The sequence below is a fragment of the Puntigrus tetrazona genome, chromosome 7 (assembly GCF_018831695.1).
Source record: "Puntigrus tetrazona isolate hp1 chromosome 7, ASM1883169v1, whole genome shotgun sequence".
Taxonomy (NCBI): Eukaryota; Metazoa; Chordata; class Actinopteri; order Cypriniformes; family Cyprinidae; genus Puntigrus; species Puntigrus tetrazona.
In genome coordinates this window covers 12136049-12158341 of record NC_056705.1, presented here as the reverse complement: position 1 = coordinate 12158341, position 22293 = coordinate 12136049, and the positions used below count along the sequence as shown (strand labels likewise).

Genomic DNA, 22293 nt, shown 5'->3' with positions numbered 1-22293 from the left:
CTGGGGGGAAGTTGAAAGACGATGCACCAGGAAACGAGGCGGTGCGTGTTTGAAGGAGACTTGACAGCAGAATAGAATCTGAGTAGATTGACTGATATTGAGTGTTGTTGCATATTTCTTTTGAGCATATAATTATTTTTATTTGACAGCATAATTGCATTTCTACAAAATGCAGTAGTGAATGTCACAGCAAAGTAATTATCAAGAGATTACATAATTACTATTATATTTTACTAAATACTCTGATAGATCACTAATAATTAATTTAACGTGGATATATAGATAGATCTAACAGTAATGTTATTTTTGCATGATTTAATTATAGATATTGCATAATTACATGAAAAAGATATTGATAATCTGATGTTTTCCTTTGTTTCCTTTCCAGGCTGATTTTAACACATTTGTAATCCATCTGATGTGGTTTGTAATGTCATAATCATGAATGCTCCTCGTCATCTGTTTCGGATCCAGTGTATTGGGTGCGTTGCAGGGTTTTTGAGAACTCCTGTACAATGTGTGATACTACCTGGTGGAGCACATCTGCAAACCCCTGGATCACAGCACAGCCATGGCCAGGTACCTGCTGTCCTCTAAATAATGCCCATTCATAGACTGTTAGTGCCTGCATTAATGCCCTGTGTTTTTCCAATTTTCTTAAGCTTCAGAGGCCATTCCACTGCAGTTCAGTATGCTCCACGAGCCGACCAAACCAGACACCGGAAGATAAGACACTTAATAAAGACAAAAGTTTAGTCACACATGATGATTTATTTGAGCGAGCTGCTAGCGACTCAAAAAGCAAAGCTGATTTTAATAGAGTCGTGGATGTTTTCAGCCAGAAGGACATTCGACGAAGAGGCCATGTGGAGTTTATTTATGCTGCTCTAAAGAAGATGCCAGAATTTGGAGTAGAACGAGACATTACGGTTTACAACAAACTCTTAGATGTGTTTCCAAAAGATACGTTTGTGCCACAGAACTTTATTCAGAGAACGTTCAACCACTACCCACGACAGCAAGAGTGTGGAATACAGCTGCTGGAGCAGATGGAGAACTATGGTGTGTGTTTGTGTTTCTTTTAGGAGAGAAAGAAAAACATACATGGCTTAAATGAATTGCCAATTATTTATTTATTTTTCCAGGTATCATGCCGAATGTAGAGACCAAGGTTTTACTGGCTCAGATATTTGGAGAAAAGAGTCATCCTATGAGAAAGTTTCAGCGTATCATGTACTGGTTTCCCAAGTTCAAGCACGCAAACCCTTTCCCCGTCCCACATGTGCTCACCAGTGACCCAGTAGAGCTCGCTCGATTCAGTCTTACCCGGATTGCAGATGACCTGAGTGCTAAAATAACAATCTATCAGGTGACTATTGAACCTACAATTTAAAGCAGCATTAAACAAGCAGAACCACTACTGTATAAAAGATTGGGGTTAGTAAGATTTTTTTTAAAGGTTTTGAAAGAAGTGTTTTATGCTCAGCCCCAAGACTGTATTCATTCGAATAAAATACTATGAAACACTACAAAAACATAACCATTTTCTACTTTAATATATTTTAAAATTTATTTTTTCCTGTAATGCATATCTATCTATATATGTATGTATCTATCTATATATATTGTGACGCGCATCCCAAAGGATCATCAGCATAGCCCTAGCAACACACGAGGAGCACCTGGCCGCACCCATCACCGGTTGATCGGTCACAGCTGCTCGTCATCAAGCCCGGCTTTAAAAGCACCACAAGGCATGTCAGTTGGTGAGCGATGCCTCCACAGAAGCTGAAACTAACCCTTGTCTCTTGTCCCCTTCAGAGAGCAGCGTGTGACCGATTAGTCTCAATTCGCATGCCACGGACCCATTGCACCACAACACCGGGACACAATTAGACCTTTTTTTTAACCTGCTTTATCCACTTATTGTAAATAAATCCATCCTCCGGGGTTTTTGTTTGAGCTCTCCTTGTCGTGTGACTCTTCACTCCGTCACACTGGTGGAGAAAGCAGGCTAGAAAGTGAAGAATCATCAAAGTGATCTCGTCTTTTTTTGTCTCCTGGCGACACACTCCTCCCCTGAGATTGAAGAGGTGCTACAGCGGCTCACTGAGGTCAGTATCTGCCAACAGCAGATAGTGGAACACCTGACCACTCGGCAGGGCGAGATGGAATGGGAACTCGCCGCCCTCAGGACCGCTACAGCTCAGTGTGCTCCACTGCATGACCCCCATATTCAAGCCATGAAACTGCTACCCAAAATGTCAGCCCACGATGACATTGAGGCATTCTTACAAATTCAAGGCAATGGCTCGAGCAGAAGAATGGCACCCAGATGACTGGGCACAGGTGCTGGCTCCACTCTTCACTGGGGAAGCCCAGGCTGCCTACTTCTCACTTCCACGTGACCCAACATCGGGAGCCTGGGGAGAGAGTGCCGGTGTTTTCCCGGAGGGAGCGTCATGCACCGGAAGGTACCCAGCGACTAATCGGCAGGCCAGCGGCGCACTCTGTACAGGATGAGCCATAAGCCGATGACCCCGTACTTCCAGCAAAAACCTGGCTGGCAGGTTGCATTGTGCCTCACGCCACTCTGAAGCAGAGGTCCACATTAATGGAAAGCCATTCCGGCAGTGCGGTGAGTTTGGTACGACCCAAAGTCCTTGCTTCCCTGGGAGAAGCAAAATCGTACATCCCCATTACCTGTGTGCACGGAGACACACGACAAGTGCCCGCCCAGAGGGTAAACGTATCTGTGGTTTCTGGTTCCTGGCCAGTGGAGGTGGGGATATTAAATGATCTGCCAGGGCCAGGGCTGCTCGGAGAGGTTGGCTGGGGTTTGACCGTCTCGTCTCCACCACTACACAGTCAGCCAGCCCCTGAGGGAGCTGCCGATGATGGAGGCCAGCTTGACGACCACAACAACAGCCAACACTACTTGCCTCTAACAGCGGGAGAGATGGTGAGTCCCCCTCCCAAAATTCTAACCTGTACTATGATGTCTTCCAACCAGTTATGGGAAGGGGATGCTTTTCCAAGGAACAAAAAGAGGTGTGCGTCACTGAGGGGAAAGACGTTCAGCTTGGCCCCATCCTCTTCCGCAATTCATTGAACAAAATGGCCTGCTGTATTGCGTCGTATAGCAGCGGGGGGGAGAAGAAACTTTTACTGGTTGAATGGCTAATGGCTGACCTCTGTTGGCTGCTGAAAGTGAAGCAGTTGAGGACCACCGTATATCATCCCACGGTTAAACCAAACCCTCAAACAAATGCTGTGATGGGTGGTAGCATAGGACAGAAGAGATTGGGATTTTATTTTACTGTACATCCTCTTTGGCATCAGAGAAGTCCCCCAGGCCTCAACTGGCTTCACCCCCTTTGAGCTCCTCTTTGGCTGGCAGCCACACTGTCTCCTGGATGTCGCCAAGGAGGACTGGGAACAGCAGCCGGCAGCCCATCGCACCGTGATTGAGCATGTCAAGCAGATGAGAGAGAAGATCGACCGGGTCATGCCATTAATCTGGGAGCATCTCAGTAAGGCGCAACAGCGCCATTATGACTGGGCAGCCCAACCACGGGAGTCCCAGCCCAGAGACAGAGTGATGGTCCTTGGTCCTCGTTCCCATGGCTACCTGTAAGTTTCTGGCTTCCTGGCAAGGCCCTTACACGGTGATGGAGAGGATTGGGCCTGTAACCTACTGACTGCACCAACCTGCTCGGCGATGGACAGATCAGTTGTACCACGTCAACTTATTGAAGAGAGGGGACCAGCTTGCGGCTCTCGCCTCCTCCGATCCTGTGATTTGTAGACGTCAACCCCCATCTCTCGGCTGCCCAGAAGAGGGAGCTCCAGCACCTGATTGGTCAGTTCTCCAATGTGTTTTCCCCTCAACCCGGGAGGACCGAGCACGACATCTGCACCAGGAGTCATCGTCCGACAGTGGCCCTACCATAGCATTGCCCTGGCAACACACGAGGAGCACCTTGCCTCACCCATCATAGCTGTGCGTCATCAAGCCCGGCTTTAAAAGCACCACGAGGCACGCCAGTCGGTGAGCGACGCCTTCACAGAAGCTAAAACTGACCCCCTGTCTCTTGTCCCCTTCAGAGAGCAGCGCGTGACCGATTAGCCTCATTGACGTGTGATTCTTCACCCCGTCACTCATATATATATATATATATATATATATATATATATATATATATATATATATATATATATATATATATATATATATATATATATATATATATATATATATATATATATATATATATATATATATATATATATATATAACTTTTTTTTTTTTTTTTTTTTTACTAGTGTGTATTTACTGTCTCTGATAATAAAGGTTTGTCAGTCTAATAAATGTGCCTTTTTTTTTTTTTTTTTTTTTTTAACACATTGCAGTATCCATCAACAGACATGACAGAGACTGGTGAAGTTATGCGTCCCCATATTGTTGGTATGTAGCTTTTAGCATTACTGATAATTGAACTTGAAATATTCTGAACAAGAATATTCTGGCTTAAATGTATGTCATCTTTATCTCATCTGTACTTCACAAAATAATACGAACTCACAACTTTACAAGTTTATAAACACAAAATGCTTTGGTGTTCTTTAAAACCACTAACTTGTGCAGTATTTAAGCTGAAATGTTACAAAGGAACAGTTGTGATGTTTTCATACTATATTGGAAATTTGAATTTTTTTTTTTTTTTTTTTTTTTTTTTTTAATGCTTCTTGGCATAAAAGGTCATTTTCAGATACTGTTTGATGAAATGATGTTATTAGGTATTCAAAGCCCAGACCAGCGCTCCCTTCTGGCCAAACACAATCCCTGCAATCCTGTGTTTGTGGAAGGCCCATTTCCACTATGGCTCAGAAAAACCTGTGTTCATTATTACCTACTCAGGGCAAAAAAGGTACAGTAATTGGGCTAATGATGGCATTTCTTGAAAGTCAACATATCAGTGATTTCTAAAGAATCGTGTGACACTGGAAGCCAGAGTAATGGCAGTGAAAATTCAGCTTTGCCATCATAGGAATAAATGACATTAGAATGTTGCTGTTTTACTATATTGTGTTCAGATAAATACAGACTTGGTGAGGATAAGAAATTTAAAAAAAAATCTTAATTTATTCTAAACTTAGTGTAACAATCTTCCTTTCCTGTAGGTTGAGGAAGAGTTTGACCCTGAGATGATTGGTCCAGAGCAGAGTGTCTTCTATCCTCAGCGAGTGGACCTCGACCTGGAAAGAGACATGGGTGATGATTTCAGTTTCAATGTGGATGATGGTGAGACTCGTATTGCTTTGTCAACGTGGTTTGAATAAAACGGTTTGCATATCACCAGACACATACAATGATGTCGATTCATTTGATCCTGCAGTGGAAGAGGGGCCGGTTTACGCCATGTGTATGACCGGTCAGGGAGACGAGGCTACCCTGTCTAAGTGGATTTCTGGTCTACAGGAGACTTGTCCCATACTGGGCCAGATCCCTACAGTGTTCCGGCTGGCTTCTGGACCCAGAGAACTGCAGACCTCGTCGGATACTCAGCAAACCCCCAAGCAGGAGGCTGAAAATGAACAAATTATCGAGGAGGAGCCGCTACAATCACAAAGAATGAAACAGTGAGAGCCATGCCAATGGATGTGTTTTACGAAGGCAACTGTGGTAGTTTTACATTAATCTAATTTAATGAACCTTATATTTAATTTAGTTAGGGGATACTGGTTCATGTCTTATCTATTACACACTGCTTTTCAGTTGAGATCTGTCTACAGTATGAAGAGTTGCTCTGTGTGTAAATATGCTATGAACTCATTTGGCAGTGCAATAAAACAAACATTTCTCTGATATTTAGATTTATTTAGTTTTGTACTGTAATGATTGCTTTAAGTTGACAAGAAGTTAAAAACTTTATGTTTTAAAATTGTAAGCAAGCGTAGACTATATAGCCAAATCTCTATGCGGTCAATGTCATAAAAAGGTTCTCATAGTGCTAGACTGTATGTTAAGTGAATTAACATTTTTAAATTACAGACAAGCAAACAAAGACTGCAAAAGGTTTCATTTAAACAGTTTTATCTAAAAAAGATGCGGACTGAAGAGGGAATGAGAATTAAATGTTTTACTTATCCTAGGTCTAGACGGTACAGACTAACAAACTATGTTTGCTAAACTGTATGTAATGTTTAATGATTCTCATCCTTGTGCCTATTTTCTTTTGTTTTTTCTAAAACACGTGGTCTGTGTATAACCAAACATTACCTACCACACTCTCAGATAATTTGGAAGGTTAACTAGTAATTAACAAGGAAGATCAAATTAGGTTACATGTGAATTATATTTGATTCTATCACCTCTATCTCCTAAGGTTTTTACTTTAAGCCAGTGCATTTGCAACCAAATTAAAGATAATCTTACCTAAGACCCTTGGACAGAGGGAATGTTCAGAATAGAGCACTAGTGTAATGCTTACAGCATCATTTAAAATAGCATGAGAATGCAATGCTACACATACTGTAACTCAACCACTGTCACGAACTCATTGCGTAGATTTTTAATGTGCAATTAATGTGTCAATTTGTATAAAGTTGGCACTCGTACTCAATCTGGTTTATTGTGGCACAAATGCAGGACAGTTCAAGTGCATTGCATTGTGGGATACTGAACTGTTTTCCTGTCTAAAACAATTATGATCCCCAAGAAGGAGCGCATGCAGAATCAGCAAGCCCAAATAAAATGAAGATGTTCAAATAAACAAACACTAAAAACAAACAAATCAAAGATGAGCGACTGCATCTCAACCGTGGTTTACAAAACCATATGCTCCGTGCAAAACAGTCTGTGAAGCGTTTGGTATCCACTGCCAATCACTGATTATGCAAAACAGTTTTAACTAAGTCCGCCCCTGCATCTTCATTCTTACTCACAAACACAAATTCTTACCTCCCACGAGACAAAAAGCAAGAGAAAAACCTGAAACAACCTTCAAAGTTTATACATAGAAGAACTATTAACTAAATATTATCTAGCTGGGAGGCTTTCTTGCGTTTCTCCGAAAAAAAATCCTTCAGTTTGAAATAAGACAGTCGATCCAATTTTTCCATTAGAAAATTTCCAGACCGATTCTGATCTGTTACTGTTATGAAGTCAATTGAGTTTTGACAGAGACACCGTTATGCATCTCAAAAAATAGCAGAAACTTAAGCACTAAACATTTGATAAAGATGAGAAAGAGTAGTGAGAAATTCACAGCGAGGAAAAATAACTTATGCATCTAATATCTTCCAAAGCGCATATTACAAGAAAACACCAATTCAGTTTTCAACTTTAGTTCAGCGTGCTACTTGGAATTTCTCTGTAATATTTACTCGCAATTTATGAGTGAAAAGTGACTCTACAACACGGTTTAGTGTATGTATGAGTTTCAAGATGCCATCAAGGTCAAAGACATTTCATTTTGATAATTCTCGTGAAATGAAAGCATGTGCAAAACTATTTTCATTTAGGCCCGTCACAATAACAGCTTGATATATTGCCCAATAAGTAGTTGCAATAAGCAATTTTACTGTCCTTTTAAGACCATTTTATGCCACAGCATAATAATGCAAGAAGGCCTACACACTTTCAATTGACAACTAATTTTTAACCTAAAAATATTTAAATCATTGAAAATAAGTATCTAAATATTAAGTACCTTAAAAAACTTGAATAAATAGTAAATACACATTTTCTTACAAGAAGAAAAAAGACAGATTTTACAGATTTTCTCTCTGAAAAGTAATGGTGAACACTGTTGCGCACAAGTGGAATGCAAAAACCACATATTTACATTTTTTTATTGTAAATATAACGGGCAATATATTGCGTCACCAAAAATTATTGAGGTCATGTACCACTGGGCGACAAGTCAATATATTGATTATTCTGACCTTTACATGTTATTTACATGTACATAATTTTCAGGAAACACAACATGGTTTTATTTACAATTAATTTCTTTACAAATCCCAACTAATTTCTTTAGTAATCTGATTCCAAATCTATGCATTTATAAACCACTTCCACAGTGACACACTCTTTTAAACCTCATTTTTCGACACAAGGAAAACCAAACACTCCAATCATGGCCGTTGCACCAATTATCAGACATCTCTGGCGATCATCTCTTCTGACATGATGCAGACTTTGAGGCACTTGAGATCATCAGAGAAAGACAAGCTGGGAGAAATTAAGCATCTGTGGTAAAAGAGCGACGCCAGAGGGCTTCCTGCATGACATTTACTGCTGTCCGCTGACCCAGCATGTTAGCAAACAGTAAACAAAACAAAAGCACATGCGGTGTCACTGCTACAGACACCCACTCAACATTGACAATAAACTATGATTAATCCTTAATCGCAACCAAAATAAAAGTTTTGTTTTTACATAGGAAATGTGTGTGTAATGTGTATATTTATTATGTATATATAAATACAAACACATGCATGTATATATTTAAAATAAATATGTTCTGTTGGTATATACAGTACAGACCAAAAGTTTGGACACACCTTCTCATTCAAAGAGTTTTCTTTATTTTCATGACTATGAAAATTGTAGATTCACACTGAAGGTATCAAAACTATGAATTAACACGTGTGGAATTGTATACATAACAAAAAAAAGTGTGAAACAACTGAAAATATATGTCATATTCTAGGTTCTTCAAAGTATCCACCTTTTGCTTTGATTACTGCTTTGCACACTCTTGGCATTCTCTTGATGAGCTTCAAGAGGTAGTCACCTGAAATGGTCTTCCAACAGTCTTGAAGGAGTTCCCAGAGATGCTTAGCACTTGTTGGCCCTTTTGCCTTCACTCTGCGGTCCAGCTCACCCCAAACCACCTGATTGGGTTCAGGTCCGGTGACTGTGGAGGCCAGGTCATCTGGCGCAGCAGCCCATCACTCTCCTTCTTGGTCAAATAGCCCTTACACAACCTTGAGGTGTGTTTGGGGTCATTGTCCTGTTGAAAATTAAATGATGGTCCAACTAAACGCAAACCGGATGGAATAGCATGCCGCTGCAAGATGCTGTGGTAGCCATGCTGGTTCAGTATGCCTTCAATTTTGAATAAATCCCCATCAGTGTCACCAGCAAAGCACCCCCACACCATCACACCTCCTCCTCCATGCTTCACGGTGGGAACCAGGCATGTAGAGTCCATCCGTTCACCTTTTCTGCGTCGCACAAAGACACAGAGGTTGGAACCAAAGATCTCAAATTTGTACTCAGACCAAAGCACAGATTTCCACTGGTCTAATGTCCATTCCTTGTGTTCTTTAGCCCAAAAAAGTCTCTTCTGCTTGTTGCCTGTCCTTAGCAGTGGTTTCTAGCAGATATTCTACCATGAAGGCCTGATTCACAGTCTCCTCTTAACAGTTGTTCTAGAGATGTGTCTGCTGCTAGAACTCTGTGTGGCATTGACCTGGTCTCTAATCTGAGCTGCTGTTAACCTGTGATTTCTGAGGCTGGTGACTCGGATGAACTTATCCTCCACAGCAGAGGTGACTCTTGGTCTTCCTTTCCTGGGGAGGTCCGCATGTGAGCCAGTTTCTTTGATGCGCTTGATGGTTTTTGTGACTGCACTTGGGGACACTTTCAAAGTTTTCCAAATTTTTCGGACAGACTGACCTTCATTTCTTAAAGTAATGATGGCCACTTGTTTTTTTTTACTTAGCTGCTTTTTTCTTGCCATAATACAAATTCTAACAGATTATTCAGTGGGACTATCAGCTGTGTATCCACCTGACTTCTGCACAACACAACTGATGGTCCCAACCCCATTTTATTTAAGAGAATGCCAAGAGTGTGCAAAGCAGTAATCAAAGCAAAAAGTGGCTACTTTGAAGAACCTAGAATATGACATATATTTTCAGTTGTTTCACACTTTTTTTTGTTATGTATACAATTCCACACGTGTTAATTCATAGTTTTGATGCCTTCAGTGTGAATCTACAATTTTCATAGTCATGAAAATAAAGAAAACTCTTTGAATGAGAAGGTGTGTCCAAACTTTTGGTCTGTACTGTATATTATAGAAAATATAAGAACGTAAATATACACATATTTTTAAGATATATACTGTATGTGTGTGTATTTATATATACATATTAAATATGCAGTATACACTCACATTATGTAAACAACACCCTTTTTGAGGAGAATTGTGTTGTAACAAACATTTGCTTAACAATACCAGTTTTGACTGTTACTTTAAAAACATATATCAATTAATATGGGCAAAAAGTTATTCATTTATATTTATTGTTCATGTCAGTGCTCTCTCTTAAGACAGATATTTAGACTAACAACCAGTTTGTCTGACCAGCCTAGGAGACCAGCTAAAACCAGTTTAGGATCGTCTCATTATTAAATAATATCAACTTATCACTTTTAATACAGCAACAACGAATGTAGCAATTATATGTTGCAAAAACCTTTTATGAACTCACCGAGACTATTCGTAGATCCATCCATGTCTGAGTCAAACAGTCCTTACAGATCTCTCAAATATTGTTTCATACTAGTATATCCCACTGGCAGAAACGCAACACATAAGTCCATATATGCTGTCAACAGCATTGCCGAGAGCGGGCGGGACACGCGTGGAGGTGCCACTGAGGACTGCAGAAGTTGTTGAACAGATAAAGATAAAAAAGACAAACTAAAACAGAACTTTGACAGCTGCGGCTGTGGTTTTCCTCCAATGCCTTTCTGCCATCTAGCGCTGATGTCGTGTATAATACACCCAGCCCGGAACCAACGCGAGAGAAACCTTCCTCGTAACGTTTCTGGGGGGAAGTTAAAAGACGATGGACCAGGAAACCAGCCGGTGCGTGTTTGAAGGAGACCTGATTATTTCTCTTGAGTAAATTATTATTTTTATTTTACAGCTTACTTACATTTCTACTAAATGCAGTAGCGAATGTCACAGTAATTATTAATAGATTACATAATTGCTATTGCATTATATTTAAGTACTCTATGATAGATCACTAATAATTAACATGGATATATAGATAGATCTAAAAATAATATTATTTTTCCATGATTTAATTATAGATAGATAGATAGATAGATGGATAGATATTGCATAAATTATTACATGAAAAAGATATTGATAATCTGATGTTTTCCTTTGTTTCCTTTCCAGGCTGATTTTAACACATTTGTAATCCATCTGATGTGGTTAGTAATGTCATAATCATGAATGCTCCTCGTCATCTGTTTCGGATCCAGTGTATTGGGTGCGTTGCAGGGTTTTTGAGAACTCCTGTACAGCGTGTGATACTACCTGGTGGAGCACATCTGCAAACCCCTGGATCACAGCACAGCCATGGCCAGGTACCTGCTGTCCTCTGAATAATGCCCATTCATAAACTGTTAGTGCCTGCATTAATGCCCTGTGTTTTTCCAATTTTCTTAAGCTTCAGAGGCCATTCCACTGCAGTTCAGTATGCTCCACGAGCCGTCCAAGCCAGACACCTGAAGATAAGACACTTAATAAAGACACAAGTTTAGTCACACATGATGATTTATTTGAGCGAGCTGCTAGCGACTCAAAGAGCAAAGCTGATTTTAATAGAGTCGTGGATGTTTTCAGCCAGAAGGACATTCGACGAAGAGGCCATGTGGAGTTTATTTATGCTGCTCTAAAGAAGATGCCAGAATTTGGAGTAGAACGAGACATTACTGTTTACAACAAACTCTTAGATGTGTTTCCAAAAGAGGTGTTTGTGCCACGGAACTTCATTCAGAGGATGTTCAACCACTACCCACGACAGCAAGAGTGTGGAATACAGCTGCTGGAGCAGATGGAGAACTATGGTGTGTGTTTGTTTCTTTTAGGAGAGAAAGAAAAACATACATGGCTTAAATGATTTGCCAATTATTTGTGTTCTTAATTTTTCTAGGTATCACGCCGAATGTAGAGACCAAGGTTTTACTGGCTCAGATATTTGGAGAAAAGAGTCATCCTATGAGAAAGTTTCAGCGTATCATGTACTGGTTTCCCAAGTTCAAGCACGCAAACCCTTTCCCCGTCCCACATGTGCTCACCAGTGACCCAGTAGAGCTCGCTCGATTCAGTCTTACCCGGATTGCAGATGACCTGAGTGCTAAAATAACAATCTATCAGGTGACTATTGAACCTACAATTTAAAGCAGCATTAAACAAGCAGAACCACTACTGTACAAAAGATTGGGGTTAGTAAGATATATATATATATATATATATATATATATATACATACATACATACACACACACACACACACACACACATATTTACTCTATCTGAAAATAAAGGCTTTTGTCTGATAAATGTGCTTTTTTTTTTCTTTTTACACATTGCAGTATCCATCAACAGATATGACAGAGACTGGTGAAGTTATGCGTCCCCATATTGTTGGTATGTAGCTTTTAACATTACCGATAATTGAACTTGAAATATTCTAAACAAGAATATTCTGGCTTAAATGTATGTCATCTTTATCTCATCTGTACTTCACAAAATAATACGAACTCACAACTCAGTTTATAAACAATGCTTTGGTTGTTCTTAAAAACTACTAACAGTATTTAAGCTGAAATGTTACAAAGGAACTGTGATGTTTTCATTCTATATCTTTATACAAAGTGATTGGAAAACATTTTTTTTTTTTTTTTTTTTTTTACATGCTTCTTAGCATAAAAAGTGATTTCCGATACTGTTTGATGAATATGCACACAAAACAAAACTCATTGCATCTATATGTTATTAGGTATTCAAAGCCCAGACCAGCGCTCCCTTCTGGCCAAACACAATCCCTGCAATCCTGTGTTTGTGGAAGGCCCATTTCCACTATGGCTCAGAAAGACCTGTGTTCATTATTACATACTCAGGGCAGACCTTATACCGTCTGAGGAAAAGGTACAGTAATCGGACTAATGATGGCATTTCTTGAAAGTCAACATATCAGTGATTTCTAAAGAATCGTGTGACACTGGAAGCCAGAGTAATCTGAAAATTCAGCTTTTCCATCATAGGAATAAATGACATTAGAATGTTGCTGTTTTACTATATTGTGTTCAGATAAATACAGACTTGGTGAGGATAAGAAATTTAAAAAAAAATCTTAATTTATTCTAAACTTAGTGTAACAATCTTCCTTTCCTGTAGGTTGAGGAAGAGTTTGACCCTGAGATGATTGGTCCAGAGCAGAGTGTCTTCTATCCTCAGCGAGTGGACCTCGACCTGGAAAGAGACATGGGTGATGATTTCAGTTTCAATGTGGATGATGGTGAGACTCGTATTGCTTTGTCAACGTGGTTTGAATAAAACGGTTTGCATATCACCAGACACATACAATGATGTCGATTCATTTGATCCTGCAGTGGAAGAGGGGCCGGTTTACGCCATGTGTATGACCGGTCAGGGAGACGAGGCTACCCTGTCTAAGTGGATTTCTGGTCTACAGGAGACCTGTCCCATACTGGGCCAGATCCCTACAGTGTTCCGGCTGGCTTCTGGACCCAGAGAACTGCAGACCTCGTCGGATACTCAGCGAACCCCCAAGCAGGAGGCTGAAAATGAACAAATTATTGAGGAGGAGCCGCTACAATCACAAAGAATGAAACAGTGAGAGCCATGCCAATGGATGTGTGTTTCACGAAGGCAACTGTGGTAGTTTTACATTAATTTGATGAACTTTATATTTAATTTAGTTAACAGATACTGGTTCATGTCTTACCTATTACACACTGCTTTTCAGTTGAGATCTGTCTACAGTATGAAGAGTTGCTCTGTGTGTAAATATGTTATGAACTCATTTGGCAGTGCAATAAAACAAACATTTCTCTGATATTTAGATTTAGTTTTGTACTGTAAAGTTGATTGAAAGTTGACAAGAAGTTAAAAACTTTATAGTTTTAAAATTGTAAGCAAGCGTAGACTATATAGCCAAATCTCTATGCGGTCAATGTCATAAAAAGGTTCTCATAATGCTAGACTGTATGTTAAGTGAATTAACATTTTAAATTACAGACAAGCGCTATATAAATAAAGGTGACTTGACTATAGTATTTTCTATACTGAAGAAGGTCAAAATTCAAAGTACAAAAAAAATTACATTATACATAAATCTAAAAAATATAAACATTATGCAGTGCAACAATTACAAAAAGAACATTTATTGTAAAATGTTTTCAAAAATGCATAAACTGTACAGAAATAAATATTGAAAATACAAGCTCAAAATGCAGTTCTTTAGATTACCATGCTGTTTGTGAGAGAGAGAGTGAGAGAATGTGTGAAAGTTTTTACAAATGGATCTTATATTGTAAACTGATTTACAGGATCTGCAAATGCACTGTTTGGAGTATTACCAGAATTTAAAAGTAGAGTTAATGAGGCTCAGTACTCTGATTTACATGACTGATGGAACTTACAAAGAAAAATGTAAGAAAACCGAATCATTAAGAATTAAAAAAAAGAAAGTTCGATTTTCAGTGGAGACCACGTCCACTAGATGGCCATCGGGACAAGTCCGGTCTGGTCTGTCACCCATTAGTTTACTCAAAGTCTTCGGCTTTGACCTCAGCTTCAATTTTGACTGTGCAGGTAAAATTCTGTTCATTCACATTTTTGTAGCAAATTAGTATTTTCAAAGCCTGAAATGCAGATGTCCCCGTTACCGCCGCATCGCTGTTGAAGCTGGTGGGTGATAAAGTGCTCTCGGGCGGCCACCTGTTTATCCCAGGTATCAAGAATGCCTTGACGTTCAAGGTCTCCCAATGATAGTGTATCAGGATGCACCTCCTCAATGTGAGCCTTCACCCCTTCCACACTCACAGAGTACTGCTGCTCTCCACAAACCATACACACCAACAACGGGTTGACAGGATCAAAGTCCATGAGGTAGACATTTCTCCACTGTGCCGGTGATAAAGGTCCCTCCGTTGCCTCATTTGGTGCAAAGCATGATTCCTCTTTAAACAGAAGATGTTGGCAATGTCATTAAACTAATTTGAACTGTTTGCTAAAGTGTTAGTTAGAAAATGTAGCAAAAATAACCTTTGAGTGCAGGTTGACATGTTTCATCAAAGCAGCCAATTTGGTCTTCTAATTTTACACTGTTGGGGAAAAAAAGCCAACATTAATGTTTTTCAGCATGTTAATATGATTTCTGTAGTATATATTAAATATATATAATTATTACTTTTTTTTTTAAATGGTGATATTGTTTGACAATATTACAGTATCAAATAAATGCAGCCTTTGTGAGCATAAGACACTTTAAAAATATTATTAAAGATTTTACTTACCTCTGATCTACTTCTGAGCAGAGACTGGTGGAGTTCTGAAGATATATAGAGAGAGAGAGAGAGAGAGATTTTTTATTATTATTATTATACATTCACATATGTATAAATGCTCTGAGTGCCTTGAGGCATTTTTAATCACGCAGTTAAACCCTTAAATCCATGTTGAGGAGGTTCAATCATTTGAGAAACTGGAGAAAGGAACAATGAAAATATTCAGTTAATTGGTATTTTAAAAAACTGGCATTTCGCCATCTTCATCCAATGTATAAGTAATCTAAAAGCAGCAAGCTGTGAGAAGGCTGCTGATCTTAAATGCTAAAATAAACATTATTTTTTTACATGCTTGTTTGTTATTTGACTTCTAATCAATTACAAAACTCTCCACCATGACACAGTCCTAAATTTTTCCCTACATTCTGCATGGTTCTACAGTATGCTAGTGCACATACATGCCTGGAGGCACAGGGGCCCCACACAGGGCCTCTGTACACTGCCAGGAGTCTAAAGAGGCCTCCAAAATGTTTCTGTGATATTTTAGTGCTGAGGTATGGCTGGGGCCCCACATGGGGCCCTGTGAACACTACTCCAATTCAAAAGAACTCACCCCCATTTGTCTGTGAACTTCTGGTGCTGAGATATAGCTGGGGCCCCCAGGGGACATAAAGCATGTAGTGTTATTATTACAGGGTTTTGGTATACTGTGATGTTTGGTTCTCAGTATAAACTGGCCTTCATGTAAGCTTTTCTCTGACTGCAAATACATTACTTCCCAAAATGTTGGGATTGGTAAGGTTTTTTTAAGTCTCTTGTTCACCCAGGCTGCATTTATTTTATCAAAAATACAGTAAAAAGAGTCATTTTCTAAAATATTATTACAATATGAAATAAAAGTGATCTATTTTAATACATCTTAAAATGTAATTTATTATTTTGATGGCAAAGCTGAACTGTCAGCAGTCATTTCTCCAGTCTTTACTGTAAAACGATCCTTCAGAAAATAACTAATATGTTATTCAATAAACATTATTAATATTTTTTTTTTAAAAACTGTGCTGCATATTTTTTTGGAAACATTTCAGCTTTTTTAAGCTTTTCTCTTTTTGACAGAAACCATTTGTAACATTGGAATTGTCTTTGCTCTACAAAAAAACGAAATATACTACAACATCTGAATGGCACTTCCCCTTAAAAAAAATAAACAATAAACCTCTATATTACCTGAATTATTACCTGTGAATCTCGGTCTTGTGAAGGTACCATCATCTGGCATAGTTTTATTTCACGTGCTGCCTTTCTAGCTCTCTGTTCCTGTTTCTTGATCCTCCACTGCATACGTCTTCTACATATGACCTCCTCTGGATCTTCTTGTGGAATTGGCATTGCCACTATTTGACTTCTTTCAGATTTTGATTTATCTGTAGGCTGTGGAACTGAGTGCTTGGTGCACCTGCTTGTTTGTTTCTGAATGGGAATGCGTGTGGAAGCGCCCTGGGATATGGCTTGCATGAGAGTTACGCTTCGTGTTTGCTTCTGTGGGATCTGAGAAATGCAATAGTTCAAATGACGACACATTTAATAACTCCACATTATTATTAATTGCTTCTCATGACATTCAAATATCAATGCAACTCACCGGTGGAAGATTACGTTGAAATGCATGTTTAGTTGCATCTTTGTTGGCTTTTTTAGCCCTCTGTTGTCTCTTCTTCAACCGCCAATACTCTCTCTTTCGTTGAAGCTCATCGCTTTCACCAAACTTCTGCTCTTGCAAGGCTTTGGAAGGACAGGTCTGCTTGGGATATGCTCCATCGTCACTTAACTTCTGAGGTTGCAGTGCCACTTGAGTTGTGTCATGACTTCCATCTGTAGCCTCTTGACAGACGTCATGAGTCTTATAATTACTGGTGTTTTCAAAAGTTGATGCATCAGGACTCAATTTGATATCTTTAAGGCTTGTGTCTTTTGAGAGGTCACACTGTAATAAGACATTTTGTTGTATGGTAAGACTTGGCTTTGCATCTTCAGATGTTAAAAGGTCATCTTTAGTCAACGGAAGAGGCTCATTTTCACACTTGAAATGCATTTCGTTGGCATTATTTTCTTCTGGTGTGCAAAGTGTTTCCTCCAGGAGCTTTTTCATGGAGGCAACAGCCTGAAGAGTTGTGGAGTTGTGGTCCACAGCTGTTGGAGGCTCAATGTCTGATTCTAAAGAAGCACAGGGTGAAGGTTTGCTATCTTTAACACTGAGGAAGGAATTCATTTCTGGAAGGGAAAACACAGCTTGTATAGTGGGATAGATGGGCTCTTCTTTTATAGGCGTTGGGGCACTGGTCATAGTTGTTCTGGTCACAGATGAAGTAATACTCTGCCTTTGGTTTGACTTCTTGTTTTGCTCTCTCTGCTTTAACACTAAAACCTTCGACCTAAGCAGACCATTTCCAAGTCGCGCAGCTCGACTAGCCCTTTGCTCTCGTTTCTTTATTCTCCAGTACTCCCTCAAACGGGCGACCCTTTCTTCTTCTGTTGGGGTTTCAGAATGGATGGTGACTGTCATACTGCCCATAACTGCTCCTCTGCTTAACCTAGATTTTACTTGAGAGTTTTGGTGAGCATTAGTACAGTTACTGGAACTGTTGCATGAAGCGGAATATAGCTTTGTGGCTGGCTGATTCTGGTGAGAATTTCCTTGAACCTGGAGTTTTACCTTTCCAATGCATTTCACATTGGAAATGTCTTGACTTGCGGGTAGGGAAGCCTCAGGAGATGTCTTTGAAATGGAGACTGTCACCGTGCCATCTTCTTTGATAAAACCACCAGTGGTATCTGAGGGAACTGCAATTGCACTTGCTTTGCTCGCTTGAACTCCACATGCTTGATTTAAATTGTGGTGGGAGTGTCTCCCATGATGCTTTAGTGCATCTCTTTCCTTCAGGCGTGCTTTTGTTGCCATAGACAGTCTTGCTCTCTGCTCACGCTTCTTAATTTTCCAGTACTCTTTCTGCCTGGCATGGCGGTCCTCTGGAGACTCGACTTTGAAAGCAGAGAGGAAGGATTTCCTCAATTGTTTTTGACATCTCTTTTTAGTGTGTGCAAATTTTTGTACTTTTGATTTGAATTTACTTGAGGATGACCGCAAAATAGCAGGGGTTAAGGATGCATGGTTTGGTTTAGTACTTTGAACATGTAGTTGTGTTGTCCGAGAACCATTACATTTTGCACCCAGTGACTGTTGATTGAGTGATACAAGATTCGAGATGAGGCTCTTTCCTCTCAAGGCTTTACTATTAGTATGAGACGAAGTATGCATGATACCACCAGATAAATGTTGTCCTTGACTGAGACTCCCTTCTCGGTCCCTGGACAGCTTTGCAGCACGCTTTGCTCTCTGTTCTCGCTTTTTGATACGCCAGTTCTCTCTACGCTTAGCAACCATCTCTTCTTCAGTTATAGCTCCTCCCATGTTGTGCTCTGAAGCAAAGGCACATGTTCTTCTCTTAGTCACAGATCTCTGGTTTTCACGAACCTTACATTCTGCACAGATCAAGGGTCTAAGTGAGTTCTGAGGCATATTTTGGTTTCTGTGCTCTGGTAAAACCATGGACACATGGCTTTGCAGAGATGTTGTCAATTGCTTGCCATTAAGGCATGACATTCCTGATTTAGATTTTTGAGGAGGATTATTGTTTGGATGCAATTCAAAGCACGTTGTAGGCACCGAATGGATGGTAGGGCAGAGAGATGCAACCATCGAAGCATTTGTTGTTGATGACCCTGTATCTGAGGACTTTAATTTTTTATTGCCCATTAAACCCTTTAGGGAATTTGTGCTTGTTTCTGGGTACTGAGGTAAAGCATGGTTGGGCTTGGTCCTTTGAAACCATCTCATCTTTTGGGATGGCACCACAGTGACATTACTCTCAGATACTGATAGACCTGAGCTGTAGGAATTTTTAGGAGCATCAGCATCTTCACGTTTCAATGAAACATTATGATTATGTTGAGAGGGATCATCGCTGGCTACACTTACAACAGACATGCGCAAGCGCAGATTTTCATTTCCAATCTTCTTTTTGGTAGATGACTTTCTCGCCCTCTGCTCTCTTTTCTTACTTCTCCAATATTCCCTTTTGCGGGCGATAGTGGCATCATCAAACTCTGCTGCTGGTTGATAACGACGTTTAGAGGAAGTCTTGCTGGACATGGCTGCTGTTTGGTCACACCATCATTATACTAATGTCTGCCGCTGGAGTAAATCTTCTTAGGCATGGCAAACCCTTCTCTAAACAGGATATCTGTGGGGTCACATCTTTAATTAATGTGAATCAGTCTCTCAAGGTCGTTCTGTTTACATGGACTTTGCATGCAGTGCTTGATTCAAACTGTCCATTTTTCTGGAAAACCAAGAATAGTTGACCTTTAGGGGAAACAATAATGAATAATAAATAGTAATAATCAATAATGAATCTGATGAATAATGAAAACGTTGTCAACTTATGTACTTCAACACAAATCAAATGACCTTAAGGCCACACTTCGGCAAAAATAAAATTTAGAGGGCCCTTTGTTGGGTGACAAAATACTCAATTGTGATTCATATGTGATCATAAAGCAACAATAGAAGTCCAGGGGCCCCTGTAGTCTTCCAAAGTCATGGCTGAGATCAGAAAAGGAGACCTCAAGTACATATTGGGTTTCGGTACATGCACATTTAGTCATTTAGCAGACCCTTTTATCCAAAGTGACCTACAAATAAGGAATAGTGCAAGCAATTTATCATGAGAGTAATTTATGCAGTCACAATGACAAGCGCACCCTTAAGTAGTACATGTAGATACAAGAAATAAGGGAATGATGCCCTCTATCCATGTGGGGGAAGGGGACGTCTGGGGCCCGGGGGAATGTGCCCCACATGCTGAGTCTGCAATGCTGATATGAATTTATAGGAACATCAAGCACTGCCACGCAAGAATCTTCAAGAAACGTCTAAAGACAACTCAAACTCGCACCCATTACCAAGTTACTTCCAATCTTGTCTCCATCTTAATACTAGCCTAAGCTTTTCAAGCCAACTTTGGGATTTCGTATTGCAGCATTTTTATGTCACTAATCACACTGTAGCATTGCTCATTTGCAAGTCGCTCTGTACAAAAACATATGCAAATATGAATACATGAAAATGCTTTATTCTTTCCTTTATCCATCATTCCTTATCTTATACATTTTTCTGCACTAATATTTTGGGCCATTCTTTGGAGGTCGATGGTACCCGACCACGTCTACGTTCATGCATGTGTGCATTTCACACAAGAAAGGAAATCTTACAGGTAAGCAAGCAATTCCCGGTTTTATTGTTTATTCAGCTAACGTTACTCGTCTGATAACATTACGACTGCTACGTATCGCCAAAGCATGGGGCTAACGAATCTATTCGAATCGGAAGCATACAAATACGCCCACATTCATAAAATGCGTGGCAAACGATAACTCGAACAGAACCCAAGGAGAGGACAAACACGTTGCTGTCACTTTAAATCTTATCTCACGATCGCAGGCTGACGGTTTCTTCGGCTAACGCTGCCGTTTTGTTTTGACGCCGCGATGGCAGCGCGTGGCTATTTATATCAAATGTATATCGTTTTAAAAGCATCCGAGCAAACGCTGAAAGTGATTTTACCGAGCAAGCGGTCGCTGTCTCTGTGACAAGAGACAACGTTGTCTTCTGCCCTCCCGAGCGGCGGTCCGTGTTTCTGATTGTTAGCTCGCGGACTGTCGTATCGTTAAAGCAAAAGGCGTCATGACAACGCCTAGTGCGCGAAGCGTGCGTCTGTTTTACCTGCTAAATGTACCTAACTTTCTTCAAGCTCAGTCTCAGGACACTGCAGTCGCTTCCCGTTGCAGCCTTTCTTCCTATCGGTGCCTTGACAACGGTGTTAAAAAAAAAAAAAAAAAAAAAAAGAAAGAAAAATACCAGGATGTAGGAACTTACAGCATGTGCTCGGACGAATAGGGTCTTTTAAAGCAGTCCCTCTCTCTATAAAACAAAATTACGTTTTGTAAAAATAATAAATAAATAGAAAACATGAATAGTTGCCGGTACATTTTTTGTTTTATAGTTAATGTGTATTTAAAAATTACCGGCACACAAAAACGTGCCCTATGTGTCACTCATGAAAATGTAAACAATGGCCTTAACAATACAAATTATATTTTGGCATTATGTAGGCATTACGTATCTCATTTCTCTTTTCTCTCTTTCTCTTTATATATATATCTATATATAACGTGTCAAATAATTAGAAAATTACAGATGCAAACCTGTATAAACCGAAGACAAATGTTTATTTGCGCTTTTTTGAATATTGAAGATATTTTAATATAAAAATATATAATTTACACAAATTTATACAATTTCATTAAACTGTAATTTCATGTAGAGTAACTGTATTTTACAAAAAAAAAACGGTCTGTGAATAAATGTACCGTTCCGAACTAAAACGAACAACATCTATTTAATCCTATTTTATAGTCAATCAATTAATTAATTAAACGCCATGTACAAAATGCACAGTTTTGGTTACAATCTGATGCGAAATATAAAATAATACCTTCAAAATGGGCCCCACGGTGCACCCGTCACTACAGCACAGCCGCTACTGTCTCTTTAAATTTACCCAGGAGCCCCTAAAGGAGCCCCAGGGGCCCCTAGCTCGGCTCTCCACCCTGAAGACAAGCAGAACATCTAAATACAAACAGGAGACCGCTTAAAGTCACCGACCATTTGACAGACCCGCACTCCAACCTCGATCCAAATGCGACTCGAATCGTCTCGCAAAGTTAAGTTTAACTGTTACTTAAAGCAAAAAGCAAAGAGCGGCGGGGCTTCAGTGCAGAGACAGACACCGCACACACTGTAATGGGTGAGTGCGCGT

The 22293-nt window shown here is 39.7% G+C and overlaps 3 protein-coding genes across 15 annotated transcripts; 2 read left to right on the top strand and 1 right to left on the bottom strand.

Moving 5' to 3' along the window:
- Positions 1 to 54: 54 nt before the first annotated feature.
- Positions 55 to 5869, top strand: LOC122348336 (evolutionarily conserved signaling intermediate in Toll pathway, mitochondrial-like). Of its 2 annotated transcripts, none has more exons than XM_043243697.1 (8): positions 55 to 194; positions 389 to 579; positions 663 to 1062; positions 1146 to 1369; positions 4414 to 4468; positions 4801 to 4931; positions 5185 to 5305; positions 5400 to 5869. In XM_043243697.1, exons 2-8 carry the CDS (start codon positions 442 to 444, stop codon positions 5645 to 5647), a joined length of 1317 nt encoding a protein of 438 aa, XP_043099632.1. In that variant the 5' UTR covers positions 55 to 194; positions 389 to 441; the 3' UTR covers positions 5648 to 5869. The 2 variants fall into 2 exon arrangements, with proteins under 2 accessions (XP_043099632.1, XP_043099630.1); XM_043243695.1 differs by having other exon boundaries at positions 4762 to 4931.
- On the top strand, positions 92 to 13902 carry ecsit (ECSIT signaling integrator). 3 transcript variants are annotated; one of them, XM_043243698.1, is made up of 8 exons: positions 92 to 194; positions 11214 to 11404; positions 11488 to 11887; positions 11974 to 12197; positions 12416 to 12470; positions 12823 to 12971; positions 13221 to 13341; positions 13436 to 13902. In XM_043243698.1, the coding sequence occupies exons 2-8, from the start codon at positions 11267 to 11269 to the stop codon at positions 13681 to 13683; spliced, it is 1335 nt and encodes a 444-aa protein (XP_043099633.1). In that variant the 5' UTR covers positions 92 to 194; positions 11214 to 11266; the 3' UTR covers positions 13684 to 13902. The 3 variants fall into 3 exon arrangements, with proteins under 3 accessions (XP_043099633.1, XP_043099635.1, XP_043099634.1); XM_043243700.1 differs by lacking the exon at positions 92 to 194 and adding an exon at positions 10843 to 10892; XM_043243699.1 differs by lacking the exon at positions 92 to 194 and adding an exon at positions 10844 to 10928.
- A 307-nt stretch (positions 13903 to 14209) lies between these two features.
- si:dkey-28a3.2 lies at positions 14210 to 22104 on the bottom strand. Of its 10 annotated transcripts, XM_043243685.1 has the most exons (7): positions 21970 to 22104; positions 21351 to 21395; positions 16998 to 19755; positions 16583 to 16903; positions 15365 to 15399; positions 15114 to 15172; positions 14210 to 15028 (listed from the first exon to the last, which is right to left on the bottom strand). In XM_043243685.1, the coding sequence occupies exons 3-7, from the start codon at positions 19563 to 19565 to the stop codon at positions 14673 to 14675; spliced, it is 3339 nt and encodes a 1112-aa protein (XP_043099620.1). In that variant the 5' UTR covers positions 19566 to 19755; positions 21351 to 21395; positions 21970 to 22104; the 3' UTR covers positions 14210 to 14672. The 10 variants fall into 10 exon arrangements, with proteins under 10 accessions (XP_043099620.1, XP_043099615.1, XP_043099616.1 ...); XM_043243680.1 differs by lacking the exons at positions 21351 to 21395; positions 21970 to 22104 and adding an exon at positions 21198 to 21335 and having other exon boundaries at positions 16998 to 19778; XM_043243681.1 differs by lacking the exons at positions 21351 to 21395; positions 21970 to 22104 and adding an exon at positions 21198 to 21309.
- Between the last annotated feature and the right edge of the window lie 189 nt (positions 22105 to 22293).